The following is a 21,013-nucleotide window of genomic DNA, read 5'->3' as shown; positions in this document are numbered from 1 at the left end:
TTTTTCCCTCTACTTGGAAAGAAATCAGGCAATCCTTAGCTTGGGGTTACTTCTTACTTGTGAATGTTAAGATTCTTTCCCCTGCCCCTTCTACGTTACCCGGTCCATCTCCCATTTGATCCTTTTTATGTATAAATTTATAAAGAATTTCCACATCACAATGCTCTCTGGATAGACAATATTTTAATATATATAAAAATATAACCCCTGTGCTGTGCATATACTTACAACTCTACATAGTAATCGCTTTAAGTCTCTTATACTGGGCTTAAGCCTATGCATTTTTCTACCATGGGATTTTAACTCATGTGTTTAAAATCTGTAAATAAGAGGAGTATAAGGTTTCCACACCTATGGGGAAACTTGAAAAATAAAATAAAATAAAAAAACAACTTCTGAGACTCTACATGAAAGATAGTGGCGTAAATCCCAACGTAAGGGATTTTGGTTGAGAGCCAAAACTGAGGCATCTTCTCCGTTGGCTGAAAACGTAGCAATCCCAGGCTACGCCGGGCGTTTTGATGTGATCCCAATCAGAAGAAGGGAAGAGCAGGAGAATGCCTCTGGAATTGCAAGCCTTCTCGTTGTGCATTACGGGGATCAAGCGCTGCCGAGTTCACCCATCAGCAGAAACCGGGAGGAGAAGGTTAGAAGTGCCCCCCCCTGCCCCGGGCATGGCCCCATGCGCCCACACAAGTGTCACCGGGAGCAGAAACTCATCCAGCCCAACAGACCTTTTCTTTTTTCTTTTCTTTTCTCTCCTCATCGTTTTACATGGAATTTATTACCAATGGCTATTCTTCTTCCCCCCCAGTCCCTACCTCCCCCTCCCCCTCTGGGCTCTGCTCTCCAGAAAGGAAAGATTCCTTTGATCTGATGGAAGACTGACATCGACGTGAGCCATCTGTCACACAAGATTTCTCTCAGGCATTGGTATTGAAAAGCATGTATTTGTTAAAAACAAATGTAGGAATCAAAGTGGTAAGGACACTTTGACCTCTCAAATAGATTGATGCCTAAAGTGTAATAGTAAAACTAATCTGCATGGTTATTTTAAGAATCAAGCTTGAGCTCTAGAAGTAAAATGCAGATTATTTTTTTTTTTTCCTCTCTTCCCCAGCTTAAAAAATAAGTGAAATTCTATTGCACCTGGGTTGACCAAAAGCCGACGTCCAGAACAAGTGCCACTATAACATCTAGTGACACCCTCGTATTATTAAGTTACAATATCTTACATAGCACGGAGCTCTCTGCTCCTTGTTCACCAAAAGGTGAGGATGATTTTTCTACATTCAATGTAGACACTATTCAAGACTTTAGAGCAATATGTTCACTGGCTGGCTTTTTGCTGCGTTTCTGAAGTAGTAGTATCCTCCTTGCCCGCTGTCGACAGGTACAAACAGTTCTCTGTCCAGCTCCTGGGCAGCGTCAGCCGCTCTGGATGTACTTCTTGATTACTACGCAGCCGTGTCGAAACACAGGGCAGGGCATATTTGGTAGAAGTGTCCACGTATTTGTTTTGGGGTCATAGGCTTCCATGTTTCCCAGGGCAGGCCCTTCGCTGCTAACGATCCCACCCGTGGCATAAATTTTTCCATCCAGAACCACCGCGCTGTATTTTAAAAAGAAAAAAAAAAAGTAAGTTTTAGTTAGTCTTCTTTCCCAACAGTTTTCTTTTTAGGATGAGAACAAACCCAGTCTTTTGTGACATCACGTAAACAATGAACACACCTTTTATTATTATCTATATAAATGCGTGTGGGCATTTCTCTTCCCTCTCCCTTTTTCTCCCTCAAATTAATCCTTTTTGTATTCCTTCCTGGTAAGGAAATGTTGTCTCTAATTTAAGCAACAGAAATTAGTCCAAGTGAGATGTTCCTCCAGCCCACATATGGATGGGATCTGCAGCAAATGTGGCAGGACCACACATCCCGTAACACCACGCGCACGAAGAAGCAATCCAAGGTCCCTGCCCACTTGGAAAACCACAAGAGAGGTAGGAAGGGGAAACTCCCCCCCCCCCCAAAAAAAAAATGCTCTGTTGCTTCAGCCCCTTCCATGGTGGCAGAGCCTGGAGGTCCTGCTGACCTGTCCTTGTGCACCCAGGAGGGCTGGTGTCAAAAGCCAACCCAGGGCACAGGAGCTGGTTGTTGGGATGTGCAGGCAAGGGTTTGGCAGAGGAGCTGTCTGCTGCCCTCTGAAGAAGACAGAAAAACCTTACTGTGCTTTAAAAATGAAAATGTTTGACCTCAGCCACCTCTTGCAAATCAAGGATAATGAGCTTGGGCTAATCCCATGGTCCGTAGGCTCTTGCTAGGAGGGAAGGTGCAGAGCTGTGAGAGGTATTTGAAAGAAAATTGCCCTTCAGCCTCATCTCTTCCTCCTCCCTCCTTCCACTTACCCCCTTGGCCTCACCAGTAATCATGTGCAGGGCATGACACTTGCTTTGTGCTAATGAAGTTGGACAACGTGGGGCTGGGCTCCCATGTGTGTATTTGGAAGGGGCAGAAGGACCATGTAGTCTGCACAGCCAGGTGGGAAAAGCCTCTGCAGAGCTGCTGTGTTCTCCCTGCTGCCTCCCCTCTGCTTTTCTGCCTGAGTTTGTCCCCCAACATTTAAAGATGTTAAGATGGAGGGGGCTGGCAGTGTTTTTTCTGGTGGATGGGTCCCTTCCAAGAGCAGCTGGTGGATGGTTGTGTTGGGAAGGAAAAGAGACTTGGAGAGTGCCTGCTGGAGGACAGCAGGGAGAAAAAGAAGGAGAGGAAGACAAATTAAATGCAGCCAAGAAGGTGGCCTGGATCTAAGAAGCTGGAGAAAGGTAGTAACCCTGTAGGCTTGGTTAAAGCACAGTCATTTCTTTAGCTAATTTTGAATTAGCAGGAAGAAGAAGAATGAAAAGTGATAAAGGCAAAAGACAGGGAGCGCTGGAAGACCCAGGATTAACCGAGACTAAAATGGCACCGACAAAGTAGCGTGTTTCTGAAAAACACAAAACTCTGATGTCCTTGTGGAGAAGCAGAGCCCGAGGTTAAAAATAAACCCACAATGACAACAGTGAGGACTCAAATAAGCCTAGTCCCTGGGTACCGCCAGGAAATAGGAAATAATGAGAATCTTGTCAAAATAACTGTTAATCTGAAAGGAGGAGGAAGGAGAGAGAGACTTGAAACACTTGATTAGAGCCTATCCACAAATCAGCAGGGCTGGATGATACATAGCCCAGGGTCCTGAGGGAGTTTGCTAATGAACTTACTGAACCACTGGTAATTATTTCTGAAACGTCAGGGAGAAATGGGGAAGAATGAGGACTTGAGTAAAGCAAGTGTCATCCTGAAAGACAGCTCTGAAAGAGGAGCCCACCTCCAGAGGAGCCAGAGCTGGTGGTGGAGAGGGCACTGCCCGGCAGGGACTGCTGCCAGGGCTGAGGTCCCTACGGAGGGAGCGGAGGTGGCAGGAGCAGCTGACCCTGTGAATTGGACAAACATGCAAATTCAACTGCGGTTTAGGACTTAAAATATTTGTTGGGGGGTGGAAGCCCATCTCTGTAATGGAAGAAGTTCCTATTTAAAAGCAAGACAGGCACAATATGGGATGGGATGGGACGGTCCCATTCCATGAGGAGACTCTCGATGTGCTGGAGGGGCTGCTGGAACCAGCTGGGTGGGAGTTTAGAAATGAGGCCACGGGGTGGTGGTTGCTGTTTGTGCTTCACTTTACTTTTTAAATAGTGAAGTTGAAGGAGATGGAAGCTTATTTGAATTGGAATGTGGTTTGGGATGTGCTGGGCAGAAGAGAGTCCAGTGTCAGAGATGGACTGTGGTATAGAGCAGCTTTGCTTGATCATCAAATGCTGCTCGATCATTAACAAAGCACCCCTACTCAAAGCTTGACCAAAAAAAAAAAAAAAAGCAAATGGGTTAATTTAGCAACTTTTTTGTGTGAAATGAGAAAAACCAAACAAAGTCCGAAATAAAGGAAAGATCCCCTGGAGCGAGCTGGCTGCCGAGCTCCCCATCACGGGCAATAAAATGAAACACCAGTGTGGAGCACGGAGCCTGGGGCTGCTTCCAGCGGTGTTGATGATCAAGGTCCACTGCCCATGAATGGCCTCAGCTAAGTCTTAATTTTCTGGTGTGGACACACTGGTGTAGATGACACACCTCACACCAAGCACAGAAAAGGACCTTAATGGCTGTTGCCATTTACATATGGGATGTGTCTAATACTTAAAGCTCGTTACCCGAGGAGACTGCTCTGCACGGAGCATTTGATCTGGGTGGGAAGAAGGGGATGGACAGAGGGAGGACCCTCTGCGAAGAGCTTTCCATCCACGCTGTAGGTGACCCTGGGAACAGCAGCCCAGCAGCCACCAGCCCTTCCCAGCTGACAGTGTGCTGCACAGCTGAAGTCTGGCCTTAAGTACCACCTCAGGCATCTAGTGTTGGGTCTCTAAACGGGGACATGGGTGCTTCACGAATTCCTCTGTGGCATCTCAGCTGCCCACAGTTCTAGTAAAGCCTCCTCTGTGGCGTCTCCAGTAGCAGCTACTCTAAAGCCAGAGCTGCTGCCCCACAGAGCAGCCAAGCACACCTTCCCCAAAGACCCTGGGTTCCCCCCAGCCCGTGCTCTGGATTCGGGGTTACAGTGGGTGGGCAGAGGCTGCTCTTCTTCTCCAGCACCTGGGCTATGGCACTGGAAGACATTCCTGGGCAGCGGCTGAGAGAAGCAGCTCGAACCGTAACCTCCCATCGTGGTGCTGATGCCTTGGGGGAGAAACAGGCGCTGGATGCCACCCTCTGCAAGCCTGTAGGAATTTCAAACGGTGATGAGATGAGCTTCTGCCCCCTCCCTCTGCAACTCCCGTAGACAGGATGGCACAACCCTTCCCTTGTGGGTCACACCTGAGGTCAGGAAAGGCAGCGACCTACTCCTGCTGTGAGAAACAGGCAGCTCCAAGTACCCAGCGGGTACTTACGTGTGCAGGGGACTTTGGAGACATTCTGCCATCTCCAGGGCTAAAGTGGCAGGTAGGTACTTAAGATCAATTAGGAGTTTAGTCCTAGATTGCTGCTACTTTGCGGTATTAGGACAATCACTGCTAATTTCTGGGACCTTAGGGAATAGGAAACTCAAGTGGGCTCTAAAACCTTGAGGAAAGTGAGTGGAAAGGAGGATGCTCGTTGCTCTCTCTTCATTACTGTGACAATATTTCTTTTCTCCCCTCCCTTCCATCCCATCAGCTGTAAAAACATCGTTACCAAGGCTGATGTACAAAGAAAGGAATAATTACAATAATTAGGATGCGGGTTTATTGCTCGGTGCCATTAATCCTGAGAGATAAAATGATTACAGGCTGTCAGAGCCGGGGAAGGAAGGAAGCTCCGCGCTGCAGAGCCCGGCTGGGGGACACAAACCCTCCCCAGCTTCGGGGGCAGTGGGGACCCCCCCGTCTCTCCAGCAGCACGCCCCGGGGGGACCAGCATCGAGATGGAGGTCACTTCATCTACTCCTTCCAGGAAAATACATTTCAACATTTTGCAGATTATTAGCCTGCAGGCTAACGACCCCGCTCCCCGGGGAACTACTGCCCTTTACGAGAGGTGTCACCTGTAGCCCTGCAGCTGAGTCACCCGCGGTGCCAGGGTCTCCTTCATTGCCCAAACCATGAGCAGTGTCAGAGGATCGTTCTGTGACTGTCCCCTGACACTGCCACCACTAGTCCGGTCCATCTGCTGACCTCCACAAAGCTAGGAAGCACCATCCTAAGAAAATCCCAATGAGGCTGAGGGGCACCAAGGGCTGGTGGGGACCTGGCTGCCTGTGGTTGGAGAGCTTGTGTGATCCAAACACCCTTTAGATCTCCTCTCTACCCACCTTGCAGTTCTTCCCCAGATTGAGCAAACAGGCAGAGAAGATCCCTCTGCCAGCTGACCATTAAATGACTCAATGGACAAAGCCAATCATTGAATCACAGACTCATAGAACAGCCCAGGCTGGAAGGGACCCTGAAAGAGCATCTGGCGCAACCTTTTGTAGGAAATAGAGCCTTGTTAAGATTATCTAGCCCCCTGTCCAGTCTCATCTTGAAAACCTCCAGCAATGGAGACTCCACCACGACCCTGGGGAGGTTGTCCCAGTAACTGACTGTTTGCACTGTAAAAAAATTTCTTCCTTATATTGAGATGAAACGTCTCCTGGTACAACTTGTACCTGTTGCCCCTTGTCTCCTCCATGTGCCTTCTTGCAAAGAGAATGCTTCTGTCCTCCTTTTAGCCATCCTTTCAGCACTGGCATACTGTGATGAGGTGTCCTCTGTATCTTCTCTTCTCCAGGGAAAAGAGACCTAATTCCTTCAGTCTTTCTTCCCAGGGCAGGTTCTCCAGCCCTTTGATCATCTTTGTGACCTTCCTTTGGACCCTCTCCAGCCTGACCACATCTTTTTTTGAATTGTGAGGACGACAACTGGACACAGGTGAGACCTGACAAGCAGTTAATGGAATGATCACATCTCTGTCCTCTGTCTCTGCCAGTAACGCCCCTGCAGATGCAGCTGATTTGCCTTCATTGCTGCATTTGACTTGGCATTGCTTTTTAATCAACTTTTAATCACATGTGAGCAAACCTGCTCATGCTCTATCTCAGGTGTGGGGCACCAGGGCTCAGCACACATGAGCTGGGGGTGCTTTCAGCAGGGGCCCTGCTCAGGTAACTCAGCTGCCATTGGTTTGGTGGCCACTTCCCACCAAGGATGTTATGGACCCTCGATTTTTCATTCAGAAGCATCTTACACTGGAAGTCTCCCGATGGGCAGTAGGTTGGAAGCAACTCAAAATGGAGGATGTCAGTGTCTCTTTTCTGCAGCCTTTGAGAGCAGAGTGCCTGGGAGCTCCTGCCCCAGCCCTTCTCCTCCCAGCTGTGATGGCTGGCCACAGCACCGAGCAGTGGGACTACCAGCAGCATTCCTTAATTTTGATTATTGTTATTTTTAAATTTCCTGCTTAGTCCTAAGGATCACATCAGCCTTATCAGGAAATGTTAAAAAAAAAAAAAAAAAAAAAGTAATCCTATATTGCAGTATCTAGGATTGTAGAAGAGATTTGAAACAGCTGAATTAGCACGTTGTTTTGATTACCTGAAACTTATTATCTTCTGAGTCCACAAACAAAGCTCCTCTCCTTCCTCACTGCTGCCTATGCAGGCACACGCGCTCACTAATTTATTTGGAGCAGTTCCATAAAGGTTATTAAATATGATCAGTTAGATAGACACAGAATCTGCCTAGAAGAAGAAAAAAAACAAGAAATCCTTGCATTTAGCAGTGGATGAATTTCCTTCTTGCCCTGAGATTTCAGGAGGGTTTTCCTGGAGGTGGAACTGAATTGTCACCTGGGTGGGTGACAGGATGGAGAAGCCTGTAGGGCACCAGGTACCACAGGAAGCAGCTGGGTGCGGTGATGGGCAGAGCTGCAAAGTGCCCCAGAAGCTTTTGCTTGAACCAGGGACCTTTTAGTGAAACCTGCACAGTATTTTGTAACGCCAAAGGGCAAGGCATCTCCATGGGTGGTGGTGCTCCGGGTGCCAAAGCATCGTCCCAAGTCTGGTAGGGGTGCTGACAACCTGGGTGGATGTTTGGGGCTGGGGTGGCAGCCAGGTTGTTATGTTTGAGAGGGCTGGAGCTCGGGTGGCCGAGTTGTACTGCCAGAGGTGTCATCTTCACAATGAGATGGATAAATGAGGGTCCAGATTAGTCATGGTCAATTAGGAGGATATCATGCCACTTCTTGGAGCGGGATTATTAGCGTGGGTGTTTTGGCCAAGCTCCAGTTGTGTTCTCCCCTACTCCGTGAGCACTTTCCCCTGCTAATGATCCAAAACCATCATGTGGCATGGTTACTTATTGCTGAAAACCAGCAATGTTTTATCCCAAAGTCCGCTGCACATCAGTAACAGCCCAAGTGCTCTGTCTGTCTCAGTTACGCTCTAACGCACACCCAAATCCTTCATGTCATAAAGCTCTGCAGAAATTATTGCTGTGAGTGCGGGGCGGCACTTCTCACCCGCTGTCCGTGGAGCACGCTCCCACCCACACGTCTCCTTCCAGATATGCTGGAAGATTTGGGGTTTTTTTTTCCCTTCTGGACCCCCAAACACTTCCAGCTGCAAATGCTGCCTGCTGAACAGCCCAGCCTTTCCGTCTGCGGGCTCGAGAAGTGCGTGGCCATGAAGGAGCCGTGCTCTGTAATAGCTTCACCTGGGAATATCCATCCAAACGAGCTCTGCTCTCACCCCTTCCAGCGCCCGGAGTTACCACGAACTTTGCAACGAGGAAAGGAATCAGCTGGGGGAGTTTTCGGCCAGTGCTGCACATTAGCAATGCCTGGCAGTTAAGCACAGGAGCCACCATGCTTCACTGTTCAAGAACAAGGGCTTATTTAAAAAGAAGAGGGGAAAAAAAAAATAAAAAATCCACAAACCGACCCTGGTTTTGTGCTGTTCTGCCCGAGTCGAAGTTTTATTAAAGATTTCCATTCGGCAGAACCATCTAATAAATCTTACTGGTTAACAGTCAGAGGAGGAGGAAGAAAATGCTTTTCTGGTGTCTGTTGGGAATTGCTGGTACTAAATTAGCTGCTCTGGAATTATTGCTGGCACCATCACGCTGCCGCTGTTGCCCCGTGGAGGCTCTCTGTAGCACACGCCTGTTTGCACGCCGCCTGCATCCTAAGCAAGCAGAGTATGGAATTTTTAATCATACACAGAAACACAGTCAGTCTTCTTTTTGCTCATGGAAAAATAGACTCTTGCAGGGCACGGAGGGAAGGGAGAGCGCCCGCCTGCAAAGGGAGGACTCTCCAGCACCAGAGGGGATGGATGTCTTGGCAAGTCCTTCTGGAGGTATTGTCCAGCAGAGCAAGGTGTGACCATCCCGGCTCTTCATCCTGTCAGCTGCTGCCTCCACATCCAAAGAGCCCACAAATGACCAGGACCTGCCAAACCGAGGTGCCCATGTGGCCAACAGGACACGGCTGCCTGATGTTTGGGAAATGTGAAATATTTCCCTCAATCTCGCATGTCGTGTGGAAGATGTTCAAGATCCACATGTGAACTCTCAGTGAATTTTAAAACACTTCACGCCTGTTACAGCTCTTCACCCATTTGGCACCATCCCTCAAAGGGTTAATTCTAGGACAACACAAATTTCTTACTGCCTTCCATCAGGCTGGGCTTAATCTGAAAATGATGCTTAATTTGCTCTTCTGTTGATTGCGAGCTGGAGACCTGAGCCATTTATTTTTTTTTCATTAAAAGTAATTTAACTTGGTATTAAAACCATTTGAATGGACCTTGACTTTTTCACGTGGGGACTGTCACACACATTTCTTTTCCCTGTCCTTGAAGCCATCGTGCTCCCTACTCACTGGGGTGTAGAAACAGTGCAGATAAAAAGAAAAGTGATGCGGTCAAGATTTTTCCCAGTAAATTTGGTATCGAGTGATTCCTGGTGAGAGGAGATCAATAGCGCACAGTTAATTTTTAAGTTGTTTATGTTGCTGCTTTTAAACCATGTTTTTTGTGATCCATGCTAATGAGTGGAATGAGGAGTTTATAGATTCATAGGCTAAGGGCAGAAGGGATCTCTGTGCTTAGTTAATCTGAGCTTGTGTATACGCAGGCCATGGACTTTTCCCCAGGCAGCATCTCTCTTGGAAACGTATCTAATCTCCTCTTAAAAATACCCAGCGTTGGTGAGTTCGGCCCCTCCCTTGCTGGTTCACTGTTTAATTATCTTTGCTGTTGGAATAGTGCCTCACTTCAAGGCAGAGACGTGTAACTTGACTTTCTAGCCCTTCTAACCCGCAACGCCTTTGTCTGCCAGCCTGAAAGCTTTTCCACTTGCTCCCAGTGATCGAGTCACCTCTCAGCCTTTCTTTGATAAACTCCTGAAATTTCAGGAGTGAAATTTCAGAAGATTTGATTTGCAACCCGGGGTCATTTTTGCTGCTTCCCTTTGAACTTCAGCTGGTGTTTCCACGTGTCGATGTGTGGAGGACCCAAGACCTGGCTCCTCTCGCCGCACGCAGCAGAGCTCGCTCTTCCCAGCTTCGGCTTGTTTCCACGGGGGTGGGAGGGCTCATATTCTATATCCAGTATTGGACTGACCTTCTGTCCACCCCACTGTGGTGTGAGCTCGTGTTGTGTAGCGCTGAGTGGCCGCCTTTACGTCCTCCTGCGAGCGCCTGGCTTTCTAAGGGGCGCAGGGCTGCCCACGATTGTGCTTCCTCCATGTATCACTTTGCATTTAAAAGGCTGCTGCAGACTGGGGACCATCTAACGGAGACACACAGATAACTAACTGGCTAGAATAGCTCCTTCTGTAAGATTTTTTAACCCACCAAGTGTTACACCACCTGCAACCTTTACCAGGGGAGATTTTCGATCACCTGGATTGTTGGTAGATACATTAAATAGCATTGAAGAAGAATCAATCTTTGCTACCGGTGGCCTTGCTCAATGATATCTGCTCATTAGCAACTACATTTTGAGATCTGGCAGTGAAGCAGATTTAATCTCTCTAATGTGTGCCTTGTTAATTCCATATAATACCAGCCAAATACCTTGGAGAAATCGCAGTATATTATAGCATCACAGTTGTCTTTAGCAGCCAAGCGTGTTTTATTAAAAACCAAAACAAAGAACCAAAATCCCCCCCCCAAAAACCAAAAAAGACAACAGGTTGGCTTAACAAGGCCCATTTTCCAGGAAAGCGCTTTGATTGCTATTCATTATATTATTAGTATCTCGTTATTTGTTGATGAAATCCCAAATTAACCACTCCGGAATTTTGCAGAGGACCAACACCAGGCTAAGTGAGGCCACTTAGCCTGATGTTGGCACTTTGCAAAATTAATTACTGCACTAAAATTCTCCTTTTCACCTTTTCAAAATATGGAAACACTCTGGCAGTGCCCTGATCCATCCTGAACCGTAAGAGTTATTAAAAATCAACATTAGTGGTTCGAACAGCTTCTCAGCAAAGTCTCTAAAGACGCCTGCGTCCAAGATGACTGGGTTGCCTGATTTGAGAACTTAATTTCTGACCTTTTTCGTTCCCATTTTTCCTTGCTGCCAGCGGTGAACGCTTCTGGTCCCCTCGCAGCAGAGTATGGAACCAGCCTTCTTGCTCCCTTCTGAATACAGATGAGAAATGCCCGTCCAATTGGTTTGTGCTACCCTTTGCTACCTCATCAGCCTTATCAGCAATGGGTTTATAACTGATTAAAATTACAAATTTGATCCCAAAAGTTTTCAAATGCCTTTCTTTTCTTAGCCCTTAGTACTTTCCTGGTTCCCCCAGCATTCTGTAGCAGCAGCCAGTTTTTATCCTATTTGTTACTTCTAACCTCCTATTTTCCCTATTTCCATACACATCAATTTATTTAGTTTTTGTCATAGGTTTTACATTTCCTTTTGGCTAAATATTTTCCCCAGCACATTGAAGAAATTTTGAAAGTGTGCCCTTTTTTTGGCATCCAATTGGGATGTACCGAACTATTCCTTTTTTGGTGACTATCCCACTATAAACGTAGGTTTCCAGTCCACTGTTGGTTTAAGCTTTGGAAAAAAAAATAACTTAAAAGTTTCAAGTTACTTTTTACTGACGGGTGTCATATTCTACTTAAACAAAGCCAGTTTATTACACTACCTAAGCAGCAGCTAATCTTTAGGTAACCAGTTTACTCTCCATGGTCCATCACAAGGTCTCCCACTGGATTCCCTTCTGCAGGGTGCAGAAAAAGCATCCCTTCCTGTTACAAACCTTGGGAAGTTTTCAGGTGAGATGCTCAGCCAACAGCCCCTGGTTGACATCACCCACGACCCTGCAATTTCTCTTGTAATGCATTGTAGATGCATAATTAAGAGATTTTTTAAATTATTATTATGTTTTACAAAACAGAGATGTTCAAAGAGCAGTTCACATCTCTCTATGGGACAATACGGGAATGTATCAAATGTAGAAGTCCCTTGCATTTAATTTTACTGGTTAGGGCTCTAATCCTGAGCTGCATTGTACTCTTTATTTCTGGTTTTTGGGAGCAAAATAGCATTAGCAGCTGCCTGAGCACCGCAGGCTCCTCCTCACCCTGCTTTGGATGGGACAAGGGAGAGCTGGCCTTAGCCAGGACACACACAGCCACAGCCACCCAGGACCCAGTCGGCTGCTCTGACCCCTTTGCTTACAGCAGAATATGCTTCAGCAGCCAAGAGAGGGCGCTCCTTAAATTAATAAAAGAAAAGGGAAAAAAAAAAATAGAAAATCGGAAAAAAACCAGCAAAAAGAGAGAAACCGGGCACGCTTTCTTATGAAGAATTTTTTTCCACCCAAGCGAAAGGTTAAACGCAACAAGTGAAAACATGGAGGTGGTTTTCAACCTTAGGATGGGGAGCAGGGCCACCCCCGGGGCGAGGAGCGGAGGTCTTGGCTGAAGGTTTTGGAGATGTGGGTCCGTTGTGGGCCTGGCCGTTGCCCCATCACTGCCATTCCTCCCACCCCGGCCACTGTTTTGCCCCTGGTTTTGCTCAGTGCTTCAAGATGTTGCCACATCGGGCATGGACACCAACCCCTCAGGCAGTGCCGCGCGAGGCCCAGCGATGGCGGTTCCCAGTGAAACCGATAGCCTGGCCAGGCCCCAGCGCCGGGACCTGCTCTGCGAGGGGCTGGCACTGCATGAAGCCTGAAACAAGCCCGTCTCTCTCTCTCTAACAGCCACGTAATACTTTTCAAAAGGCCTTTAAGCGCTGCCAGTCCCCGCCCTGGGTGCCAAGTTTTATTTTTGTCAGCCAATTTGGGAAGTTTGTTAAACCTGTGCCTGGGATCAGGGAAGCGAGCCCAAAAAGCAATCAGAAGCACGTAATAAATAATAATTAATATCAGTGTGTGGTGCTTATTCAGTATTTTTTTTTTTTTTCTTTCAAGGATCTTTCAGCTAGTTGGCAAAATCCCGTTCCACATTATGGTGGCCTCTCCTACAGCAGATATTTATCCTCCTCTGGTTACACACGGCAAACCGAGGGAAGAAGTGTTCCTGTAGTCTGCTGGAGGAGCCCAACATACGTCCCTCCCCACGATCCATCGCACCTGAAGACACGCAGGAACCACAGCAGGGTCCTGGATGTGTCCTTTGGGAAATGCTGTGCCCCCTGAACACACATGAAAAAAGAGATGAGGCAAACCCCCAGGTGGTACATACCTCCCTTCCCCTCGCCCCTTCACTACTAGGTAGCATCAGCTTATTTATCAGCAGAAAATGTTAAGGCACAGGTAATTCAGTTTTAATGGTTTTTCTCACCTGCAGAACTGCCTGGAGTGGTTCATGTTGGGACCTGCTTTAATATTGCCTTTTTCTGGGTCATAGATGGTGGTTGCTCGTGCATAAGCTCCTCCAAGAATAAAGATGAACCCATTGAGAGTGACTGCGGGAGCATATTTGTTATCTGTCAATGGAAAGCAACACTGAGATCAGTTTTAGGCTCAGGTTTAGAGACTGTTTTTTTTATTTATACATTACCCTTATTTATAGAGAAGTCACGTTTCTCTAAACCTCCAAGGCTAGGGAAAGAAAAATGAGGAAACCTTTCCTGGTTTTGTTCTTCTCTCTCTAAGTTCTCAAAGGCACTTTTAAAGTTCATCAGTCCTTCATGCCCCAGTACGCACCTCCCTCTAAACTGGTAAAGTACAATTATCCTCTCCAGAAGCCTAATGGAGTCACCGTGAAAGCTCCACTCTTACATATGAAATTAAGATGTCAAGTTGTTTCAGAATTTTGAATTGCTTCAAATTTTAACTCGGATGCTTCCCATGGCTGTGCAGCAGCTACGTACAGAAGAAACCCACAGCGCAGAGACACCCTTAATAATATCCAAGAGTTGATTCTCTTTTGTATTCTGCTTTTGCTTGTGGTAAGGTCACCCACATAATCCAGAAGATTTTCCAAGACCCGTTTCCCCCCCCTTCATCTGTTTCATAAATTCACCTGCATTTTTATTTTCAGATGCCTGTGTACCTCCAAGCAGTCCTGTATTTTACCAACAAACTGTGTGAGGTTGGGGTTTGAAATTACGCCAGTCCCTTATCCTAAGTCAGGTTCAATCAGAGATTCCAAGGATGCTTTAAAATTCTTGTGTTAGCTGCGGCATTATTAGAAATATTGGTAAAACCAACCATAAATTATCAACTAAAATAATTCTAATTTAATTAGCTGACTTGTCCCTTATGCTGCTAGCACGCCATATGCACATTATTAAATATGAGCCAGTTGGGCTGAAATTTCTCATGATGGTGTCTGTCTTGATGCGATACAGGTTTTTTTAATCAACATTTCAGTGAAACCAATCAGCAGTGTCTGGGAACAAAAGATGGGAAAATACATTGCTTTCTTTGAGTTAAAATAAGCCTCACAACCAGTTTCTCTAAGAAGCAAGTGCCTGAGCCCTGTGGGGCGTGAAGCAGACGTTGCCTGGGTGGTTACTCTGGTGCCAGGGGACACTTCTATAAAAATTATCCATATGTAGCTGTATAGAATTGTAGAATCATAGAATTGTCTATATTGGAAGAGACCTTTCAGTTCATCTAGTCCAACCATCACACAGGCTCTCCAAAATCTGCATTTTAATATGCTCAGCTCTTGCATCTCCAGTGGAGAACCAGCCCAAACACATTCCTGCCAGCTTCAGCCCCTGCACCCCTCCTCCTGCGTGCAGGGAGGGAGGGCAGCATGCTGGAGAGGAGGTGCAATATCATTTTTACTATGTCCTTACGTCTCTGGTAATGGCCTCTACATAACACTGAAGGGGTCTTTATGTTCTTCCCAGATCTACAAAACTTGGACTGTGTCCTTTTAGGAAGACAGAAAGAGATGGGCTTAACCCAGCCCCAGCAGCTTTACTTTTGGCATTTGCTTACCTCTCGCACAGCTGGCGTTGTAACCCTGAGGTTCTTGTAAAAACCACCTTATTCCATTAAATATTTAACAAGAGATTTAATTTGACATAAGTTAAGTAAAAGCTGATGAATTTCTCCAGAAGAGAGATCATTTCCTTAACTGGGGTTTGAACTGGTTAAGCCAGAAGGAAAATAATGGCTTTGTGGTGTCTCTGCTGTTCCAGCGTGGCCATGGGGTGGTCTGGCTCAGTCCAGCTCACCCCACGTCGGTGGGTGCCCCGGGGGATGGACAGGGGTGCAGCACCCGGCATGAAAACAGACAAAACATGTTATGGGTTGAAGTCAGGCTCCTATTACGCTGAGTATCTACAGGCATATGTCAAAAAAACGCGGATGTATTAGGAAAATGTCACTGATCCTTGGGAACAGATGGGAAGAAACTAATTCATCCAGAAAATAGAACAAGGAGTATTCAGTTTCTCCTCGGTGCCACTAAGCCACTATAATTCATCAGAAAGACTTATCTGTCCTAACAACCCGTCTCGCATCCCTTTCCAAATCAGACTTGCATATGTGACATTTTTTCCAGTTAAGACACTCATCAGAAATTTTCCATATTTAATTATCACATCTTCCTGTGTGTGTTTTTTTTTTCTTTGACTAGCACTGTTTTGCAGGAGAATGAAACTTTTGCATAAAAAATAAAAGAACTCGGCTCCCAAATCTCACAGGGAAATTATTTGGGGCTCCCTCAAGGCAGAAAGAGTGACTTCTCAGGAGACTGAATCACTGACTTCACGTTCCTTTTTGTTAAAGAAAGAGAGGGAAACCCCTTGGTTATTTTTATAGGGACTCATTTTTTTTTCCCCTTTCTTTTAAATAAACAGATGGTCTGATATTCTTTTTCTCTCTTTTTTTTTTTTTTTGAGAGACAATTGTGTTTGATTCTCATCAATTTTTCAATACATCACCTATCTGTTGTCTTTTTACTGCTTTTGGCTTTAGCTACGATTTCATAAATTGGTATAAAGCAAACCTGAGACAGAGAAATCTCTGCTGTTTCTTTCAGGATTAGAAAAGTTCACAGCAAACAGTACCCTGATTGTGATTGAAGATATGGCAGAAAGACACGAGGGACACCCCTCCAGAGACAAGTAGAGAGAAAACAGTGGGGTTTACTGTTTTGTTACCATGGAGGCAGAAATTGTTCATGGATACCGGGAGCTTGGAGGACTCATTCCGGCTACCTTTTTTTAAATAAACAGATGGTTTGATATTCTTTTTCTCTCTTTTTTTTTTTTTTTGAGAGACAATTGTGTTTGATTCTCATCAATTTTTCAATACATCACCTATCTGTTGTCTTTTTACTGCTTTTGGCTTTAGCTACGATTTCATAAATTGGTATAAAGCAAACCTGAGACAGAGAAATCTCTGCTGTTTCTTTCAGGATTAGAAAAGTTCACAGCAAACAGTACCCTGATTGTGATGAAGATATGGCAGAAAGACACGAGGGACACCCCTCCAGAGACAAGTAGAGAGAAAACAGTGGGGTTTACTGTTTTGTTACCATGGAGGCAGAAATTGTTCATGGATACCGGGAGCTTGGAGGACTCATTCCGGCTACCTAGGTGTGGATGACCACCTTCAGTCTTTACCCTTCCATCCCAGGTGCTACCCACACTCTTCCCTCGTGGTTGCCCTTTCCGGGGCTTAGAAATCTCATGCAAACACTCAGGAGACTCCAACTTTCATCGCTGCTCTAAGTCCTTACCATGCTCATAGAGTGAGGTGGGTGGCTGGGGAGCCTAGTCATGCAAAAGCATGTTCTGGTTGGGCTTTTTGGTGAAAGCTACTGGGTGTGAACATGAACTCCTATGGGTCAGAGGTTTCTATGGGATACAGCAGGGACATTGGTTATTTCAAAGTCTGCTGGAGGGAAGGAAGAGAAGGGAGAGAGCACAGAAACAGAGAAACAGCCTCCTTTCCCCTCCAAAATTCAACTGTTGTGGCTGTCGGATACAGTAATCCATTTCAGGATGGAAAATCTGAAATGGGATTTGTGCAGGACAGCAAGCACACTTGAGATTAAAAGGCAGAGAAAAATGTAAAGGAAATAATAGATAAAAAGGTACTCTTCTCTCCAAGTGGATAACATCATAACATCATTCTCCTTTGCTGTTGCCATAGGAAAATATGCAAGTATTTCTATTCTAGCGACAGGTCATTGTGGGAAGGGGTACGCACTCAATGACAATCCTTGAGCCGGAGGTGTACTTCACATGGGGTTGATAATTTAACCTACTGGTGTTCTCCTGACTGAATAACGACAGCGTGCTGTCTGTGATGTGTTTCGTGGCTCTCGTATCTCTCGCTACATTATATGGTCAAGTAGCACAGTTCTGCTTTCCCTTTCATGATTGCTTAAAGATCTTATGTTGCCTTCCAGTAAAGCACTCGGTCAGAGACTGAAGTGGTATCACAATGAATGGCAGCAGCACTTCATATAGAAAAAGGTTATTAAAACCAAGCTAGTCAAACATTTTTATCAGGAGGAAGAAATGCGGGCATGCCACCAGCCCAGACATAACGCCAGCTGAAAGGTCTCCCTGCAGGCGGGGGTGGCCGGAGCTGGGGGCTGATGCACGTGATGAAGCAGATTGGAGAAAAGAGACTAGTTAATAGAAACGAAATCTATTTTAATAGTAAGTGCCTCTTCCCCTCCCTGAATAATATGCAGACAAGCTCAAGAATGGCATAGTAATGGATAAGATAACGACCCTCGGCCGCCTGGAGACCACGGTCTGATCCTCCACGTGGCTTGTGAGGCCCAAGTGCAGACACTGCAATTAGCAGTGGGCTCTCGGATGTCAGCCCTTCTGGCACACTGCTCTCCTGCTAGCCGAGTTCTCATAACTACACAACTGACTGCAGGGCCCTATGGTTTCCCCAGTGACCCTTGAGGATCCCCTCCTCAGACACCCCAGAGTTGACCATGCTCACTTGCAAACGCTGCATTTTGTCTGTCCGTGGTGGGGGACGCCCCATGTCAAAAAGGAAGCTCCACCTGCCACCGTGGGGCAATTTCAGTGTCAAATTTATGGGTAAAACATTGATGAACTGAAGAGAGTTGGACAAAGTATGGCCACAGAGATGAAGCGGCGGTAGGAAGTGAAAGGGAGGACATTTGCTAAAGGACAAACACAAAAATACTGACTTTGCTGGGCAGAGTGAGTGTGTGCGAGGGGAACACATCAGGGAGTGGACAAAACCATTCTGAATAGAGGACATGGCAAATATGGAGGAGAAGTGGGTGAGACAAAGGAAAGAAAAATTCATGCTCACTAGTGGGAAAAACACTTAAGACAAATACGTTGAAGGATGAGAAGGAACTCTCAGTGCTTTGAGACTTCTAGGTGAGAGCCAGTCAAACCCACACACGGGTACTGAACTACTGGCCTTGGGGAGAGAGACAGGCCAAGACATACATCTGATTTTTCTTGTAAAGTCTAAAAATAAATTCATGAGAATCATTATGCATTTTAACCAAAAGAAACCATGGGACAGTGCAGTAAATTTGCACAGATGCTGCTAATGCTGTTTTCCAGATATTTCTTGCATTCTTAGCTCTGTTATTGTCCCACTTTGGCTGGACATATCACTGCAGGAGTAAACAGCATGGTGAGGAACTAGATACTTGGATTACATACCAAAAATGCTCTCGATCTATGACCTCTGTATTTCCATAGTTCTTACCAGATTTTAAAATTTAACAGCGGTGATGTTTAAACACTATTTTTCTTACAGTCCAGAAACATTAATAAAAACTTGTAATTCCACCAGTACAGACACTGTGTTCAGGGTATCAAAAAAGGTATATTTCAGTGCCCTGGCATGAAGGCACCAAACGAACTAAAAGGCAGTGACAAGCTAATTAGGCTTACTTACAATCACTGACTTCAGCATGTCTATGGCCATCTTGTTAAATAAGACAAATTTCAGGAAGCTGGGCATGAAATACATTTTTAGCAGAGCTATGTAGGACAGTCTGGCGAGAAATGGAAAGGCAGGTGTTGGAAGTACACAGCCTGGGTTCACTTACTGTTGTAGGACTTTGGCTTGACAGTAGCAAACTTCTTACAGCTCAAAACACAAGAAGGGGAGGTGCAAGGTGGTTTATCAAAAACATGCAGTGTGAAATCCCTGGGAAGCTCCATTATTCCAGTAATATCAAGCTGTGGGCTGTGCTGCTGCAGGAACACCTGCTGTCTCCAAGGGCAGGGAGGACTGAAGCGGGTCAAAGGATGGGGAACATCTTGGAGCTTTGGAATGGAATCTCCAAACATGGATGTGTGCAATCAACACCTGCCCAGAGGCTACCACAGCATCCATGTGCATTGTGTTGGTGAGCCTAGTGTCATACCTACTGCACGCAGGCATCCACGTCCCAACACTTCCTGGCAGGTGAAGGCTAAAGAACAAATGGAAACTGGGAGTCAATTCACTGCTTAAGCCTAGAAGAAACCCAGGCAGAAGAAAGCAGGGGCTGAGCTGCGTGGACTTGCTATCAGACCCCATTCCATATCTCCTCTGCACAGGCAGGATGTCAGTATCCAGCCTGCTTCACCTCCCTGCAGATCAGCCTACCCTACCCCTTGCCATGGCTGATGTCAGTGTTGCCTTGGGTTAGGTTGGCACATGATGCTTTGGAAGAGATGGACCTGTTGGGTTCAGACGTGTGCCATGCTGCATTCAACTCACTACCATAAAATAGCACAATGGCTTGAGACAGGTACTACTGGCCTGAAAATCTCCAGAGACCTTGGCTGCTTTCAATACCTGCACCTAATATTGCATATCTGAGCATGCTTGAGGTGTTTTTAAACAACCCATTGTCCTATTTGACATAAAACAGTTTTCACTGATCTCTGGGGTGACCATAAACAACGCAACTCGCCATCAGCTATCTCAGGTGACTTAGCTCGAGGAACACCTTAAGAATTCACAAATCAACACCATAAGGCTCTAAGGCTGTCGAAGGCACCCCGGCAGTGATCATAATGGGGATCCATCTCAGGTCCATGTTGTAAAAAGCACCCCAAGACTCCTACTCCCTCTTTGTTTTGGACAGTGTTGCCCGTACTGCACTTGACAGAGCATCCAGTTCGTGGGGGTTACTTTCTAAATACAGGTGATACTACAGTTCCTGTAGAGCTGGAGAAATTAAGATATATTCCAATATTCCCACAGCCTTTTAGTGAAGATCAGGCATCGCTTCCGCACAGTTTCCCAGACATTCTCCACCAGGGTGCAATTTTTCAGGCTCTGTGCTATTTTACTTTATTTGCAAATAAATTGACGTTCTACATTTCCCAACAAAGACACACAGCAACTCCGCATTTCATCATGTGTTTTATGCCTTCATCTTAAACAATTAACTTTGCTTACACCAAGAAAAGATAAATACCATCTTTTAACTTTATGGATTGTCTTTCATGTATTTTCGTTAGGAAATAATAGTACCCGCCCATTAGCACAATGGATGACGAACCCAACTCTGGATGGTCTGGATGATTCTTTCCAAGCACGCGTGATGTTGACACCTGCTAGACAGTATAACGAGCCCAGGGAACGATTTCTTAGCTCCTGTGGCACTTGTACTATTTTGGTAAGGAAAAAAGAATACCTCTTTGCATAATGCATTCATTTTTGCAACACGCTCCGAGTACAGGAAAAAATCTCGTACTGTCAGTCAGGGGCTGAAATGAACAGCAGCAGCTGTGGCCACGTGATGGAAAAAGCCAGGCAATGGGGCTGTTTGCTGCCGCATTACATAAACATGACTTTTCCCCGTTAACGCCCTCCCGCTGGGCGCTTCATGCTGCATCATATGCATGTCATGTTACGTTAGGCTGGACACAAACAGCAGCGAGGCAGTCGGAAAGCAGCACCGCTGGCAGCACAGGGGAGGCTAACGCCGTGGCTGCACCAGCTCCTCACCACCTCAGCTACTGGGGAACCTCAAGAGAAGAACCCTAATAATCGTAACAAGCTACAATAAAAAGAGCAGCTTCT

General features: G+C 46.0%; 1 protein-coding gene across 2 annotated transcripts in view; it reads right to left on the bottom strand.

Moving 5' to 3' along the window:
• KLHL29 (kelch like family member 29) overlaps positions 1-21,013 on the bottom strand; it is a 338,750-nt gene continuing 317,737 nt past the window's right edge. For both annotated transcript variants that reach the window (XM_014956895.1, XM_014956896.1), the window contains 2 exons: positions 13,350-13,494; positions 1-1,612 (listed from right to left, as the gene is read on the bottom strand). In XM_014956895.1, the coding sequence (XP_014812381.1) occupies positions 1,429-1,612; positions 13,350-13,494 (329 nt within the window). In that variant the 3' untranslated portion in view covers positions 1-1,428. The remainder of the gene's footprint in view (positions 1,613-13,349; positions 13,495-21,013) is intronic.

Source organism: Calidris pugnax, unplaced genomic scaffold, assembly GCF_001431845.1.
Source record: "Calidris pugnax isolate Ruff unplaced genomic scaffold, ASM143184v1 scaffold171, whole genome shotgun sequence".
NCBI lineage: Eukaryota > Metazoa > Chordata > Aves > Charadriiformes > Scolopacidae > Calidris > Calidris pugnax.
The sequence above is the reverse complement of the archived record's forward strand: the minus strand, read 5'-3'. Positions and strand labels throughout refer to the sequence as shown.